The 16,419-nt window shown below is 40.4% G+C and overlaps 1 protein-coding gene across 3 annotated transcripts in view; it reads right to left on the bottom strand.

Annotated features, from left to right (window-relative positions):
* Positions 1 to 11,213, bottom strand: part of CHD4 (chromodomain helicase DNA binding protein 4) — a 29,893-nt gene extending 18,680 nt beyond the window's left edge. For 2 of the 3 annotated variants that reach the window (XM_026713334.2, XM_087923030.1), the window contains exons 1-15: positions 10,600 to 10,857; positions 9,439 to 9,616; positions 6,530 to 6,657; positions 6,088 to 6,282; positions 5,700 to 5,818; positions 4,942 to 5,183; positions 4,675 to 4,802; positions 4,399 to 4,534; positions 3,806 to 3,987; positions 3,478 to 3,717; positions 2,384 to 2,587; positions 2,094 to 2,299; positions 1,638 to 1,769; positions 1,347 to 1,443; positions 66 to 257 (exon numbers count right to left, since the gene is read on the bottom strand). In XM_026713334.2, the coding sequence (XP_026569119.1) occupies positions 66 to 257; positions 1,347 to 1,443; positions 1,638 to 1,769; positions 2,094 to 2,299; positions 2,384 to 2,587; positions 3,478 to 3,717; positions 3,806 to 3,987; positions 4,399 to 4,534; positions 4,675 to 4,802; positions 4,942 to 5,183; positions 5,700 to 5,818; positions 6,088 to 6,282; positions 6,530 to 6,657; positions 9,439 to 9,535 (2,298 nt within the window). In that variant the 5' untranslated portion in view covers positions 9,536 to 9,616; positions 10,600 to 10,857. Of the gene's footprint in view, positions 1 to 65; positions 258 to 1,346; positions 1,444 to 1,637; positions 1,770 to 2,093; positions 2,300 to 2,383; positions 2,588 to 3,477; positions 3,718 to 3,805; positions 3,988 to 4,398; positions 4,535 to 4,674; positions 4,803 to 4,941; positions 5,184 to 5,699; positions 5,819 to 6,087; positions 6,283 to 6,529; positions 6,658 to 9,438; positions 9,617 to 10,599; positions 10,858 to 11,176 lie in introns of those variants that run through there. The other variant, XM_087923031.1, reaches the window with a different exon arrangement.
* Between the last annotated feature and the right edge of the window lie 5,206 nt (positions 11,214 to 16,419).

The raw sequence follows: 16,419 nt of genomic DNA, 5'->3' as shown, positions 1-16,419 counted from the left end.
AAGGCAACAGGAAACAAATTTTTAAATGTTGTTTATGAATTATGCATGGAATGCTGCAATCCTACCTCTTTGTAAAGAGAATACAAAAACACTGCAGTCTGTACAGTTTTCCCTAGACCCATTTCATCAGCCAGAATGGTATCTGTGCCTTGAGCCCAAGAAAAACGCAGCCAGTTCAGGCCTTCCAGTTGATAAGGATGAAGGGTTCCTCCAGTTACATCTAAATAATCTGGTTGTCTATCATATTTCACCGTGGGCTATAGAAAGGTTGGAGAGAAAATGAAAATGTTTAGTGTCTCTGTTCAAACTTAGTAACACAAGTTTGTTTTTTAAAAAATGTATCATATACAGCTCCCAAAGTTGAGGGAGTCTTAATAGCATTTAATATCCTGTTTTTTAAATATCCAATTTATCTTTTTTAAAAACTTGTGCAGTAGAAATAAAGCAAATGTCTGTGGAGATTCTGAGTCATCCAAGTCATGGTTGTTCCAAAGGTCCTTTTTTCAAGAGGCAACTGAACCTTCTGATTTTTCTTTGAAGACGTTTTGTCACCTCTAGCCCTTCTCTCTGTTAGTCTAGATATATCCAGTTCTCACAACTGTTCATTGTATGTTTTAGCTCCAGTCCCCGAATCATCTTTGCTGCTCTTCTCTGCACTCCTTCTAGAGTCTCAACATCTTTTTTGTAACATGGTACTTACACTTGCTTATCAATCCATAGACATCACCTATTATGCGCATCCTTGAACTTAACTAGTAAGATTATTTGTGTATAGAACATACAATATAATTATATAGTCTGACGCCTTGCCATGACCAGAGTGGATACTCATAGAACTGCTGAGGTTAGAAAAATTATTTCAACTTTGGCAAACCGAAAGGTAATTCTTTAACAAGGCCTAGAGTTGTTTTACTGAAGCATCTCTTTAAAGCAAATCTATGTATTATTAGGGTTCTGCTCAAGATTCAAAGGCATAAAAGAAAAACACCCACTGCATCTGTCTGCAACTCCTTAAACTCCTTAAACCCAAGCAAAGCCATTTCCCAATATTGTCCAAAAGTTGCAGATGAATCAAGTAACCTAGGAAAAGAGGTTGCCGCTTAGAGGCTGATAGGTGCTGTTAGACACCTAATACATATCAGAGATAATATTCTGCTTTGCTTAACGTACTTCTCATAGTACTAAATTGCCACATAAAACACATAAATTATAAAAAGAATCTTTATGATGGTCATCATTTGTTTTTCTTTAAAAATATATATAACAAAAACCCACTAAAAATATTATCCCCCAAACTGAATACAAAGACTGTATAGCCATGAGGCTTCATCAACCCATTAACTTACATCCACTGTAGGTGTTTCTGGTGGTCTCTCTAATTTTCGTAATTTCACTTTCTTTATTTTTTTTCCTGGTCTTCCTTCTTCACCTCTCATCAATTCCCTGTTTAGAAAGAGACCCACACAAATTGAGCTATAGCAAATATACGTAGAAGAAACATAACGAGTTTTCCAATACATTCAGAAAGTAGGCTATATCAATTCCAGATAAGTTTCCTTAAGGGTATCAATCTAATTGGAATAATTCTTCCCTTTTCCCCTTATAAAGTTACTGTTCAATTATGTTTATATTCTTACCTGTGGTTCCAGTATGACTGTTTGTAGATATCATAATCCTGTACCTCTGCCTCTTCATTTTCCCAAGAAGCTTGGTCATATGGTAGATCTCTCCATTTAATAAGATAATGAACGTTCCCCTTCTTATCCACACTGGAAGAAAAAGAGGACAGCCAACATAACCTTCTAAATAAACCTAGTCCACAGAAGCAGAAAATTATGCTTTATCCTTTTCCCCTTCCTGGAAACCCACTAATTAAAGAATGGAAAAACAGCAGGCATCCACTAAGTTCATAGTAAGTGCATATTCTTAAAATAAGCAATTTGACAGTTGTGCAAAAGTAGATTTGATTCTTTTAGTAGGAAATCAGATATCAGCAGTAATGGCTGTCGAATAAGCATGTTCACCCTTTGCTACTTTCAGAATAAATCATGTACAGGTTTGTTTTCCAGATAACAGTTCCTTATTTGCCTAACCTATGATTGAGAATTCGATGGATCATCATCCATTCTGGTTTAATCCCATATCGATAAAACCGTTCCTCCATCTCTGCAAATTTGGGATCCTTGTTCTTCCGTTTGCGACTCTTCTCTTCTTCTCCCCCAAAGTCTCCTGAAGGTGGCTCATCCATATCATTTTTACGTTGATAATTGCGGAACATTACTTGGCAATGCAGTTCCAGCTGGAATACAAGCAGATTACACATCATTTGAATATGGTCAGAGTTTCCCTTCCCTGATCTTTTGAAAGATCAGCTTTTACTTACCTGCAGCTCAGAAACCCAGGAACAGTGCCAGTAGGACATCCCCTGCCACTTGACAAAGAACTGTCTCTCAGGTCTTCCCTCCAGAGGTTTAGGAGAAGGTGCATTTGGATCTGCATCAGCAGGCCGTGGCACTGGAGTTGGTAATGGAGGCTGTCCCCATTTCCATGTCAAGATTTTCTGCACTTTGCCTTTCAGAGGTGGGCACTATCGGTGTGTAAAGGCATTAGAAAATGTTTAGTCTGGGTCCTCTAGCATTTGCTAAAGCTTCCCAATACTTTCATTATATCACTATTAGAAAAACAAGATCTACATTCTATCCCAGAAAGTTTTAAACTATAGAGAACATTCCATATTCCTTTCCAGGATTAATAATAAAAAATACAATGAGAACCACAGAATTATACTTAATATATTAGATATCTTCAAAAACCAGAACAGAAGAACAACTGTCTAATATGCAGGTACTGTAGCATGGCTTACAGATCCTTTTAACCAGTTTCAAGAGGGACGCTTCATAACAACTTGTCTTGTACAGCACAAAAGAACATTCCAATATTTGGACCATTAGAAATTAGCAAGTGGAGAAAAATCAGGATAGCTTATAACTAGTGAACCATTTTAGTTAATACAAAAGAGTGGTTCATATGAACAAGCAGAAAATGTTTTGAGTACACGTGATTTTTTGGGGGGGCGGGGATGATGGGTTAAGCGCCAATAAACATTCTGTTCTAACACTGTATGGTCCAGGTATTTCTATAAGCAACCAAATTCCTCATTAAGATTTCGTGATTTGATTCTGGCATCAACGTCTAGTTATTTTTATTATAGCTCTTTCTACTTCATGATCTAGTAGCTCCTACCCAGAGTAGAACAGTATTTCCTTCTTAATTATCAATGTGTTCACAAAGACATTCATGAACTCATTTTTAAATAAAATATATAAGGTCTACAAAAAAATATTCAAAACCACACTCACATACTTCTCTTTAGGAATAAAAGTTCAGTAAGATGTCTTTTACCGCATAATTTCACCATTCCCACAATGAACTCTATGCTACATTTTACACTAGTTACAAATTATTGTAAGGACTCACAGTACAGCGTGGACAAAGCCACTCTCCATTGGGGATTTCTGGCAAAGGAGGATTCAAACAGTGTATGTGATAAGATGAAGGACAGGCATCACAGCAGAGAAGTTCTCCACCATCTTTGCAGACACGACAGAACTCCATGTGGTGATCGTCTTCTTCCTCTGCATCCCCCACAACATCCTCCATAGTTTCCTCACCCTCAGAGTTATCTTCTTTAGCCTCCCACTGGATACCTTCTTTTTCCTAAAGGAGAGGCAAACTGTTAGCTCCAAGTGCTGTAAGTTCTAGCGAGCATTCACCTCTTTCCCAGTCTTCTCCAACCCAAACTCACACAATGGGGGCAGCTCCACTTGCCCTCTGGTGCTTTCTCCATATCTGGATCCAGACAAACCATGTGATAGGCACGAGGACAAGTGTCACACAGGATGATCTCTCCCCCCTGCTGGCACACCTCACAGTAATCCTGATGATCTGTCTCATAGCCATCCACTGTTGCAGTTGCATCTTCTTCTCCTAATGGAGACATAGTGTTCAAAGCATTCAAAAGCGATCGAGTCTTTAAGCAAAACAAATGCATTTCAGGCTTATTATCGCAGAGAATTAGCTAGATAAAAAGATTTACAATTGCAAGTTTTAGATAACTAACAGCTGTAGAGATGGCAGTTTGAATCCCACCAGTGATTTCCAAGGACTGGACAATGAAACAGGTATACACTAAGAGGACCCAACTAACAATTAAGATTTTCTTTGTTTTGTTCTCAATAGGACTTCATTCCAGAATCTTTCAGTTTGATTCTTTCTCTAGATCGACAGTAGCAAGTTCCTTTTTATGGATTTGAGGCAGGTTCCAACCTCAAACACATAGGCCCATCCTATTCTTGAATCCTGTACTCCTTGGAGCTCATTTTAATCAGAGTTCAGTACCTTTCTTTTTCCTCTTTCCTGCTTTTAATTTTTTACGACTGCGGCTGCTGCGACTGGTAGAGCCATCTGACACAGAATAGCTATTGATGCTTGCATCATCAAAGTCTGATTCAACATCCAAGTCATCCTCCTCACTCTGAAGAAGAACAAATACATTAGATAGGCAGATGTAACAATAGCCACCTCTTCCCAATCTCATGAATGCTGACGGAAGCTACTGTCTGAAGTAATAGATTCTACCCTCTACACCCAAGTACCAGAAAAAAAGTAACTCACAGATGATCTTTTACGCTTGGAGCCAAATCCTCCGAGTTTGATTTTTAAAGGTGCCACCTTCTTGGTTTTGGGTTTTTTGATGTCAGGGACACGAGGACTAGCCTTGGGTTTTTTCCGCGCATTAGGTCCTAGAAGATATCACCTCCCAGTTAAATAGCACTTAGAACTCAACTACTGTATATTCAGTATACAAACAATATTTAAGGAAATTAGGGTTGCCAGACACATTATTAAAAAAGGACCTCTGTAGCTACATCTTCCTCTCACCTTTTCCTTCTTTGGTCTTGGCCTTTCGAAGTGGCACTTCAACAGGAGGCTGAGGAATGACAGCATCCACATTAGTTACCATGCTCTCTACTACAGCTACAGCAGCGGCAGCAGCCGCTGCCACTGATGCTCCAGAACTCCCTTTGAAGGGATTATTTGTGCTGAACTCTCTCCATTTGGCCCCCAGAACCATCATCATTTTTGAGACAGCAATTTTAGGATTTTTTGCAGCAATAAGTGGCCTAAGGGAAGGAGAAGAGAAAAAAGAGCATTAGCAGGTTATGCTGGACTAAGTGAGATTTAAGTTCTATTCAACTTCAATAATCAGATCATTCCCACCAAACAAGACAATTTTCTGTGTACTGGCTAAGTTCTCACCAAAATATGAGATACTAACACAATCAAAACAGAAAAATGTTTCTAGAACTATTTTCTTTCTCTTTATAGGCAATATTGAACCAATTTGCAGGGACCTCAACTTCTATAAATTTAAATCCTCAGGCATAAGATATTGCAACAATGTATGGGAAATATAACGATATAAATGTTACCAGTATAGCTTATTAGAGTTCAACAGTATTATTAACTTACTTTGTAAATGAGGTACAGAAGCATAGAAAGAGTAGCTGGCCTTTTTTAAAAGCAGTTTAACAACTATTTAGATTTCCAGTTCACAGTTCATGCTTTATTAAAACTACTCAGTTATGCATAATTTAATGCAGTATAACTGAGACATGAGGGACAAAACAGACTCATACCTGACAAACTGACTGAAAGCCTTGTAATTTGTTAGAGTGCGATAATCTTCTTCTGTGAAAACGTGATCAATATCTTCCATGCCCCAGTCTTCTAAAAGCTGGGCAGAGGACTTTGGTTCCTAATAAAAGAAGGGTATACAGAAGTTAGTATTATCAGAGATAAATTCTCAACTTGAAAACTCTTTTCAGTCCCAAAAAAGCATTTTACCAAAGAAGTACCACATGAGAGATTTAAAACCGAGCAAAGGAAAAATACAAGACAGACACCAAGTCTACAAAGTTCAGGAAGTAGAACAATAATCTTTTAACTGTAACTGTTGTTAGTCCATGCTAGTATATTCTCAGACTAATCTAAACAAATAACTTTAGCAGAATGTTTCAGATTCACCTTGGAATCATCATCTTCATCTTCTTCCTCTTCTTCCTCCTTGCGCTTGGTTTTGTTCTTCTTCTCTTTTTTAGGCCCAAGTTTTTTCTTTTTCTTTTTGCCAGGAGTATAGTCACTTCCCTCACTATCTGAGCGTAATAGCACCTCCTCTTCTTCCTCTACAAATTCATTTCCTTCACCAGAGCTATCTCCAAGCTGGAATGGAGGCAGGGGGGAAAATTAAGATAAAGTGACCTTGTTCTTTCAGAAAGAACATCAGACTTCCTACCATCAACATGAAGTCCCATCTATTCAGAAAAAAAGCTTTTCTCTCTTCAATCCTTTACTTCCCTCCCCCACTGTATTTTCCTATTTGCTTTTGTATCTTGTTCTATAATCCAATTTAAAAAAAAGTTCAATCCTTTACAACCACCACACACGCAAAGACTTTCTATTTTCTTACCTCTTTTTTCTGACGCTTACTGAGCTTGGGTATCTTAGGTTCTTTCAGCTTCTTGGGCTTCTTCTTTTTCTTGATTTTTGGCAACTCTGCCTCAGATAACAGTTCTTCCTCTGGCTCTTCTTCAGGCTCTGAGATAAATAATAAAACCAGCAAGAGTGTTTCTAAAACTCAAATGTGACATCATACTCTGTCCCTAGATTACATCCTACCTATACTTACCGGAAGCTGCCTATTTTTTCAAACTACAATGTAGGCAGTAACTTCTCTAATCTTTAAATTCTGGTATTTTCTAAACTCTTTCTAGTTTGAGTTTCTCCCCACGATGAAATATAGGTAATCCTCAACTTACAACCATTTGTTTAATGACTGTTAGAAGTTGAATAAAAGTGACTTATGACCAGGTTGCACAGTTGAAGCATCCCCATGGTCATGTGACCAAAATTTGAGCTCTTTGTACAGTCCTATGGTCATACAATCACCAAGTCCCAGCTGACTTCTGACAAAGCAAAGTAAATGGGGGAAGCCAAATTCACTTAATGACTCCATGATTCACTTAACAACTGCAGCCAAAAGATCAAAAAATGAGGCACACTCACTTAACAACTTGCTTAGCAATGGAAATTTTGGGCTTAATTGTGGTCATAAATCAAGGACTACCTGTACTAGTAATATATTTCATAAATGAAATGTAACATTCAAGGAACTGTAGAGTAATGTAATCAATCACATAAGCACTGAAGCTTTTTTTTAATGGGAAGATGCAATCACCTCTTAAAAATTACACATACGAAGCTTTCATTAAAAGAAGCAATTTCTATACAGTACTCATTTTTTCTAAGCCAAACTGATGTAACCGGACATACTAACTTCCCTATAAATCTGTATCCAAATCCCAAATAAAAAGTGATTAAAGGAATACTCGTTACTCCAGGGAAGTAATCCCTGCAATAGTTAATTGGCTTTCTGCATCCATTTTCTATGTAAATATCAAAACAGCATAAAAAATAGCAACAGTCCTTCATAAACAAACATACAAAAATCATATGAAGCAGCTACCAAATTATCCTTCTTGCCTCTACTTTGAAACCTTTACCCTCACAGCAAACCTGATAGGAAACTGTGTGAACTTCCCCACCCTACTTAGTACTTATTCTTCAGGTATCCAAGTTCAGCAAGTGTCAGAAAAGAAGAAACATAACCTCTATTTCAATCATTAGGTGTCTATTTGGATACTGGTACTTTTCTAGTTCACAATTACACCTTCTCAATGTAAATGCAAGCTATAGCTCATTTCTTCTCCCTTACTCTCTCTTTCAATTTAACACATCATTCCTCATTCCAAAACACCATAATCCCGTCCGTTCTTCCAATCTCCCACTCCCCAAAGCACATAGAGACACGGTCAGTAACCAGCTTCCTTTGTGACAGGATCCACAGTAACCCAGTCATTCTTCTTCCCCTCCCCCTTCATCAGCCACCCCCGCCCATTACACGCAGCTAGAGTCACTAGTTCTCCCTCCAAGGAAAATGGCCTCCTAACCACAGGCACCGGGCAGGATGAGGGAAGCCACAGGTCAAAGCAGTTGCTGCAACCGAAGGACAAGAAGCAGAGGGAAACTTCTGGGTGGAGTCCCGTATTCCCAAACCAGAAAATACATCTTGTGCCAGAAATATTTTTTATTACATCCCTTCTGCCCAATCTTTCTTACTACAAACATTTCTCAAGTTAAACTAAACCAAAGTATTCTGGACCAAGTTTTCTTTCCACTGCTTTTCCTAGGCAAAATAACATCCACCGAGGTACCTATCTTACTTTTCAGTTGATTAACACAAAATAACATTAATTATCCATTTCCCTCTTGAATTTTGGAAGAGAGAAAAGAGCTGACTCTCTTAAGGTAAAAAAAAAGAGGTAATACCTAATTGGTTCAACAACTATAGGAACTTCAAAAGCAATGACTCTTTAAAAAAAAGATGGTTCCTGCAGAAAATAACTGGTCTCAAACACAAAAGTTTTCTGAAAACAATTAAAACGTGACCAAAATCCATAGCTCATGACTTTCTCTGCATCATGCTGGCCATATTCAATCCAAAGGACTAAGGTGAGCAATTGTAAAGTTAAGCCATGCTAGGTGTGGCTGGGAAAAAAAGGGGGTCATACAATTACCCAAAGCATAGATCACTTTGAATACACAAATACTAAACTTTCAAGCTGGCAATAGAAAGAAAGTCAGGCACTTGTCCCTTAGATTTACTCTTTGAGGGTGAAATGTTTGTTTTGATAGGAATCATTATCCATACTTCCAGTCTCATCTCCTTTAATATCCATGCAAGGTACCCTCTGCACATCAACAAATGAAATAAACCATATACGTTTTAGAAAACAGATGCAGACACCCGAGAGACACTTTCAGTAGTACATGGACAAAAGTTTCCTTGAAAATTTTCCCATTTTCAAATACATTAAAAAAATGACAAATTACTAATTCAAAGTATTTGAGATCTACAAAATGCTCTTCCCAAACACAGAACACAACTTCTGCATGAAGCAATGGATATAGAAGACATACCAAATATTAGCAGTAGCTGTAATCACAGCTTCATCTGCAATCCAAGAAGTTTGATGTCATTTTTATACCGTGGGGAAAACCTCACATTTTTACTTTCTATGTTCTGTTTAATTGTTGATACTACACGGTGTTGTCATCATAAAGTTATCATTAAATATTACACGAAGGGTAACTTATTACTTCCATGTCAGCCCTATAATAAATCTGGAGTGTTGTGATGTTTCTGGTCCCATATAAAACGGATGACTCTGTAGCTAGTTCTGGTTCAGATAACCAACAGACATATTGTTTTATTCCTTGCCTTAAAAAAACCCCTTCTATCACAGCATTCCTATGTACCTTGATGTTGATGAATACTGTTGTTCAACAGGATCTCCATCTCCTCCTCATCACTGCCAGCAGAGCAGGGCGATGGGGATCCCATGCCCGACGCCATGCCCTCTGGTTAAGAGGGCTTCTGGGATTCTAGCAGCTTGTGCTATCTTGGCACTTTCGTATTAATAATGGCAGTAACGTGCTACATGAAGAAAGAAGAGCAAGCAATAAGATTTAAAGTCCCAACATCTTTACTAAGTTGTCAGATGGTCCAAATTGACTCCCTAGAATATCAAGAAAAAGGCAGAGCACCAGGGAGAGCCAAAGAAGCCAACGACTTGGCCCAAGCACCAATCCAAAGTGGTCCTGAGGGCAATGCTAAATTAATTCAAAGCAATTATTTCATTCAAAGTAGACTGACAGGAACTTCAGCTTTGGGTTTTCCAGTTCTTTTTAGAGGGAGCCTGTGGGCAGGAAGGCGGATGTCTGGAATAACCTGGCCATACTTTATAAAAGATAAAACTATCTGAGGGCTTCCTTCTTGCTAACTTAAAAAAAAAGGAAAAGACCTCCTCAAGATTTACATTTCGGTGGTGGCCACTAGTCCAGCTGCAGGGACAAAATACCAAGGGATCGTTTAAAGGCAAATAGCAAACAAAAGGCACAGTCAGCTCAAAGGAAAGCAAGGCAAACTTGCTTCCCCTGGGAAATGGGGGTGGGCACGAAGGCAGAAATCAAGCAGGGTAAGCGGTGGAGGCGGGGGAGAAGAGACGGAGGGAGGGAAGGAGGGAGGGAGGCGGGGACGGGAATGAAGGCCGGGTCTGGCGGATGGCGAGGAAAGGCCGCTTTCCCGGCTCTGGCCGCAGAGGGAGAAGCGCGGCCGGGGAACAGCGGCGCCCCAAAGCGCTCCCCAGACACGTGCGCCGGCCGGGGTCGCGCGGTAACCAGCGCGGGGGGGGCCCCTCCTCGCCCCCAGGCTGGTTCAGGGCCCCGAGGGGGGCTCGCGGAGGAGCGGGCAGCCGAGGAGAGCCACCCCGCCTCCCTCGGGCGCGCCGGGCGGCGGTCTCCTGGGGGAAGCACGGCAGACGACCCTCGGGGGCCTGCCGCTCGCCCCCCCCCCGCCGTCTCTCCGGTGTCCGCCCGCCCCCCCCCCCGCCCCGGCCTCGCTTTCCATCCCGCCCTCACCCGACTCCGGGCGCCCCGGCTTCTTATTTCTCGACGCCGCTGAAGGGAAAATGGCTCCGGCTCCAGCGCCGCCTCTTAAAGGGGAAAAAAGCCCCAGCCAAGCTCCTCCCCTGTTTCCCCCCCACGCACTCCCGCCTCCATCCCATAATATGCCCCTGGTGCCTTGGAGACGGGTCCCACCTCCGTCACCTCAGTAACCCCCTCAACTGAGGCATCCCATAATAGTTCTCTGCCCACCAAAGTACCCACTCGGAACCCGGCTCTGCATCCCATAATAACCACTCCCCTCCCCTTTCCAAAACATCCCATAATAGTCCCTGCGGGGGGGACCGTCCAGTAATATTCGCTCCCCCCATGCGGAAACATCCCATAATACTCGCCCTTACTCATACACACCACAATAGTCACCCTTCCCCCCATGGAGGCATCCCATAATAGTCACATTCTCTTGTTTCTCCCCCCCCCCTCCCACAGCACCGTCTCACTGCCCTGAACATCCCATAATATTCACCACTACCTACCCTCATCCCCTTGCCTGGCTCTCCCAACCCACCCACAGTAATCTCTCCCCACTCACTCCTTCCCTGGCATATCCCATAATAAGTGCATGCTGGCTGCCAAGTCTGGTATCCCAGAACAAGCCCTCCTCCCTTTTGCATCCAGCCCTGCCTCACTGAAATATTCCCGGAGCCCCCATGGCATCCCATAATAGCACACCCAGGACATCCCATAATATCAACCATTTTCACCTCTCTCTCCTCCCCCTTAGCCAGGCATCCCATAATAGTCTCTGGCCAGTGAGACATCCCATAATACTACCAGCAACTCTTAGCCACAGCCTACAATGCTCGCACTTACTGCATCTCACTCTCCCTTCCTGCAGCCCATAATAATCCCCGTCACACTGTTCTTCCCCAGACAAGTAAAATCAGCAGGAAAAAAAGACCCTGCTCCAGAGTCTAAGGCACCCAGGGACCCCTCTGGACCAGCACCTTCCTACAGAGAGCAACCCCCAAACCACTTGGCAAATGTGTTATAAATGTGTCCCATCCCCCTACTGCACACACAGACCATAATAACCACTGGGGGCATTGGGCCAATAACCTATCCCATAATACTCTAGGCAAAGCCTGCCAGGAATCTCCATTCCTCCTTCAAATGATGCAGACTCTGCACATCCCATAATCTTTCATAGTCTCCTATACAGTAGGGACATGGGAAGTCACACCTTATTGTCTGTCTAGTATAAGGCCTCAAGACAGATTCCACCTTTCCACAATTGTTTCTGGCAGTTTTGATAGCACAGGGATATGGAGAAAGTAACTCTATATGTAATGATTACTGTATATGCAAATACAGTATTAATCTAAACAAATCTTCAGTCACAGACATCCATAGGAACATTTCTTGGATACTCATTCTACTTTTCTATGTCTAGTCGTGAAAAAAAAATCAGTCTACTTCAGTTTTAAAAATTTATTGCAAGTGGCTAATAAAAATTGTTCATGATTATTTCTATGTACACAAGACACATCCCACAACAGCATTTTAAGCATACTATTTTATAGACACTTCTTGTCAGATATTCTTATTTTCTTGTTTAAATGTCCATACAAGTATTCCAAGAAACTACAGAAATGTAAATACAAAGCTTTATTTTAAATGTAACTGAGGTTATTGACCCCCAATGTTTTATGTTATCTTTCAAAATGTCCCATACGCTGTTGATATTTAACATGCATGGAAAGCTAGATACAAAAATCTCTTGTGCTGCTATGCATTTCAGTGCTATTAAATAAAGAAAATTGATAACATTGTTAAACGCGTAGCATTTTTGGTCATTATATCCATTTATTCCCCAGAAAAGGAATTTGTTTTTATCTTGTTAGCTACCATTTTTTTCTTATTCTAGAAATTTACACTATACTAGATATACTGGTGATATATTTTAAAAAGAACATATTGGATTATTAAATTTAATATAGCACATAGACATTAAAATCACTAGCATGTTCCATTTATCCTAAAACAATATGTAAATGGGATAGCAGATTTAAGATGAATAGAGATCTGAAAGCTGGATAATGTCAGTACCACTGGGGCAATACCTGGCCTGAGATCATGCTTTTAGCATTTTTGCCAACAAAAATACATTGTCCCGACCACCACTACCAATCCCACTCCACCCTGTTCTTGCCACTCTCCCATAGCTCAACATAATTTTGACAAATGTTGCAAACACAATTTATACTGTACATACATTGAAGGCAAATACATGTGTCTCAGGATAATGTTTCAGGATCTAATCTGGGTTGCTTACCTGTACCAGAGGTTTACTATCCCGAGCTTTCGGGCTCGTGCTTGAGCCTATCCTCAAGGAGTTTCTCTCTACCAGAATTATGCTTTGGGCTATTCTATGCGTAGTATTTAATATATTTAACATTTAAATTATTTTTACATATTTAAATTATGTTAAGAGTGACCAGAGGGGAGTGAGGGAGAAAGCTCCCTGAGGATGGATCCAGCATGAGTCTGAAAGCTTGGAAGACTAAACTTTTGGTCCTGGTGACCAACCCAGATTGGATCCTGTTTATATTGTGCATTATAAGGTTATGGCAGGGGTCCTATTAAGCTTATAGTGTGTGTGAAAGGGCTACACCTGAGCATACAGGTTAGGAATGTTGTAATGGAATTGAGAAAAGTCACTTTGTACCAAAGGAAATCACATGCAACCTCTCATTCCTGTAACAAATATAGTAGAATAAAGTCCTAATATTTTTTTTTCTTATAATCCTTACAGCTATTTTACTACTAGACTTCATTCTTAAACACCCATTGGTAACTCCCTCTCCATTTCTGCAATGAAAGCTGCCAAAGCCAAAACAGCTCAGATGATAGAAGAGACGAGAGTTGGTGATCATGAACCTCCAGAAGCAGTTTATTGGTAAATGTAAGGCAGTTCACATTAATCAGAGGGGCTAAACCTCAGGATCACTTTCACTTTGCCCAGGCTCCCTGGAGCAGAAGTACACATTTACTGCAGCCCCATTAGTTCTGTGTTTACGGAGAGAGAGAGAACCTAAGTAATAGAATATCTAGGTAGCAGCACTGTTTCTTAGCTGCTTATTACAGTCCTTTGGACTCCTCACAGATAACTCTTTAACCAGTGATGTGGTAAAGCCAGTCCAATTCCTACTTCAGAGCACAAGGGATACTAATTCATCAACAGGGACCGGTGTGAATCTAGCGGCTGTTATGTGGAATTATCAGCCTTTCTGTTTGAATCATAAAGATATACATACATATATTTTTCTGTTAGCTATCAATGTCCAGGATGCTAAAATTCTGTGGCACTTTCTGAGGTTGCTGAAAAAGAGTGGTTTGGGTGAGAAGTTGCTGGTTACTTTTTACCAGTCTATCATCGAGAGCGTTTTGGCATACTGTGTAACGGTGTGGTATGCTGGATGCTCTGCAGTAGATAAGAAGATGCTCCAGGGAATTATAAACACAGCACAAAAAATCATCAGTTGCTTTCTTTCTTCTTTGGAAGGGATTGCAAAGACCAGACTCCTCTCTAGCACACTAAAAATCTTCACAGACCTTTCTCATCCTGGACATTCATATTTCGATCTGTTACCATCAGGGAGGCGTTATAGATGTCTTTAAATGAGGACTAATAGATTGAGAAACAGTTTCTTTTCCAAGGCAGTAATGGTCTTGAATCAAACAGTGCATTTGTGATTTAGTCCTATTATTATTATTATAATTATTTTAATTTTTAAAACTCTGTAGTGTGATTGTGATGTGGTGTTTGGGGCACTGTGCTGGAGTAGCTTTCAAATTTCATTGTATTTGAATGCAATGACAATAAAGGTATTCTATTCTATTCTATTTGGTTAAATTATTTTTCTAGGAATTATGAGAAATATATCAACATTTCCATTAGAGCAGGGGTCACCAACCTTTTGGACCTCAGGAACCACCAAAGTCATAATTTTAAATCCCGCGGACCAGAGACCCTGGGAAAATAAAATAAAAATTCCCCATACCGTTTTCCTACCAATCGGTCATTCTTTATTTGGGATCGCTGGATGCTGTCTCCAGCTCTGTTCTCAGGGGGAGAGAGAAAGAGAGAGACTTTTGGCTTCATGCAGGGAAAGCAGCAGGAGCTGCAGAAGTCTTTCTTTCTCTCCCCCAAACTCTGCCAGATATAAGTCTTTGTGAGACTTGTTGTGCCAGTGCAGCCTCTTGGAGCAGGATGCCTTGCAGGGTCCCAAAGACTCATTTCTGGCAGAGTTTGGGGGAGAGAAAGAAAGAAAGTTTTTGCTGCTTTCCTTGCGTGCAGTCAAAAGCAGAAGAAAGAAGCTGAAAGAAGCAGCCTGGTGGCCAGGCCAGACGCATGGGGTGAATGGGGCAAGTTTTCCCCCTCTGCCCTTCCCCCCCCCACTACTTCATGTTGTTCGCAACGCAAGTGACACAAGCCTTGTGTTCCCACAGGCCATGTGGGCAGTGCAGCCTTGTGTTCCTGGTGCAGCCTGGATTAATTGCTTTGGGGGGTGCTTTGGGGGTAAAATTTCTCTGTGGACCACCAAAATTTTTTCATGGACCACCAGTGCATTAGAGAATTGTGCACCAGCTCAAAACTAGCTTCACATATCAGTGATCCCATGACATAAGCAGTATTCTGAGGCAGATATTATTTATTACTGGCTTAACTACAATGTGTTTGAAAGCCTTAGTAAATCTAATATTTTGTTAAAATTTTAAAACTCTGTGGCATTATGGACAGTCCATTTCCACATCAGAAATTCTTTCCATACTCTGACTCCTGGAATTCAGCTGCATTTGCCGCTCCCTTGACTTTCAGGTCTGAGCTATTTAAAAAAATCAGATTACTAGTAGGTAGTAGCAAAGAGTTAAAAGTGTTATATCCATTGATTGCTATCTTGTCGTTATCTGGAGTTTTACAGCCCAGATCTGATAGCCATATCCTCATAAGAATCACTCAAATTATTTTGCCAACAGCCATACAACGGCCATTTATTTTATTTCTCTTTTGTCAAAGAAGGAGAAGTGAATTTTTTTTGATTCTCCAGGACCTGCAGTGCTTGGGAAAGAGCTGTTATTAATTGTTCTTTTTTGTCCAGCATTTTTATAACAGTCTTCAAATTACTTTTAAGGGATTGGAGGAATGGAAACATCTGGAGATATAGACATCCCTTAGTCCCAATGCATCTGAAATGCACCAGACTGGGGAAGCTATGTAATTAAGCTGTAATGTCAGCAGGCAATGCCACCTAATAGTTCACAAGTCATTGCTGGTATGACTACTGAAAAATCCTGTATCAAGTGGTTATACATGGCTGCCTTCTTCCTATTAATGGTGGTTAAACAAACGGTGGAAACTCTTTTTGTGTTTTATTGACTACAATGTGCAAACAAGACTTTCTGACTTTTCCCTTCCTAGGAAACCAACTTTGCAAGCCATTGTTTTCCCAGTTTTGGCTTGTTAAGAGGTTAATAAGCCAGAGGATTCCTGGCTTGCATATTAAACAAAATATGGAGTTTTCATTAGTTATTTAGCAATTCCTGCTAGCAGGAGAAGCCAACATCAGTATGATAATGTATCAGAGATGAAATAGACAGAAGCATCTTTCCATATTTTTACTGTGATAATCTCCACTTTTTGCTCAAGCTGTAGGTTTCAAATAAACTGCACTAATTTCTTGACTGTGATCATAATGGGTCTATCTATTAAGTATAATTCTTAATTAACGGAATGTTGGGTGCATTTTAGTTGCAGTACAGTTTGCAAGAATG

This window comes from Pseudonaja textilis, chromosome 2, assembly GCF_049901715.1.
Source record: "Pseudonaja textilis isolate UNSWEBS1 chromosome 2, rPseTex1.2, whole genome shotgun sequence".
Classification (NCBI taxonomy): Eukaryota; Metazoa; Chordata; class Lepidosauria; order Squamata; family Elapidae; genus Pseudonaja; species Pseudonaja textilis.
The sequence above is the reverse complement of the archived record's forward strand: the minus strand, read 5'-3'. Positions and strand labels throughout refer to the sequence as shown.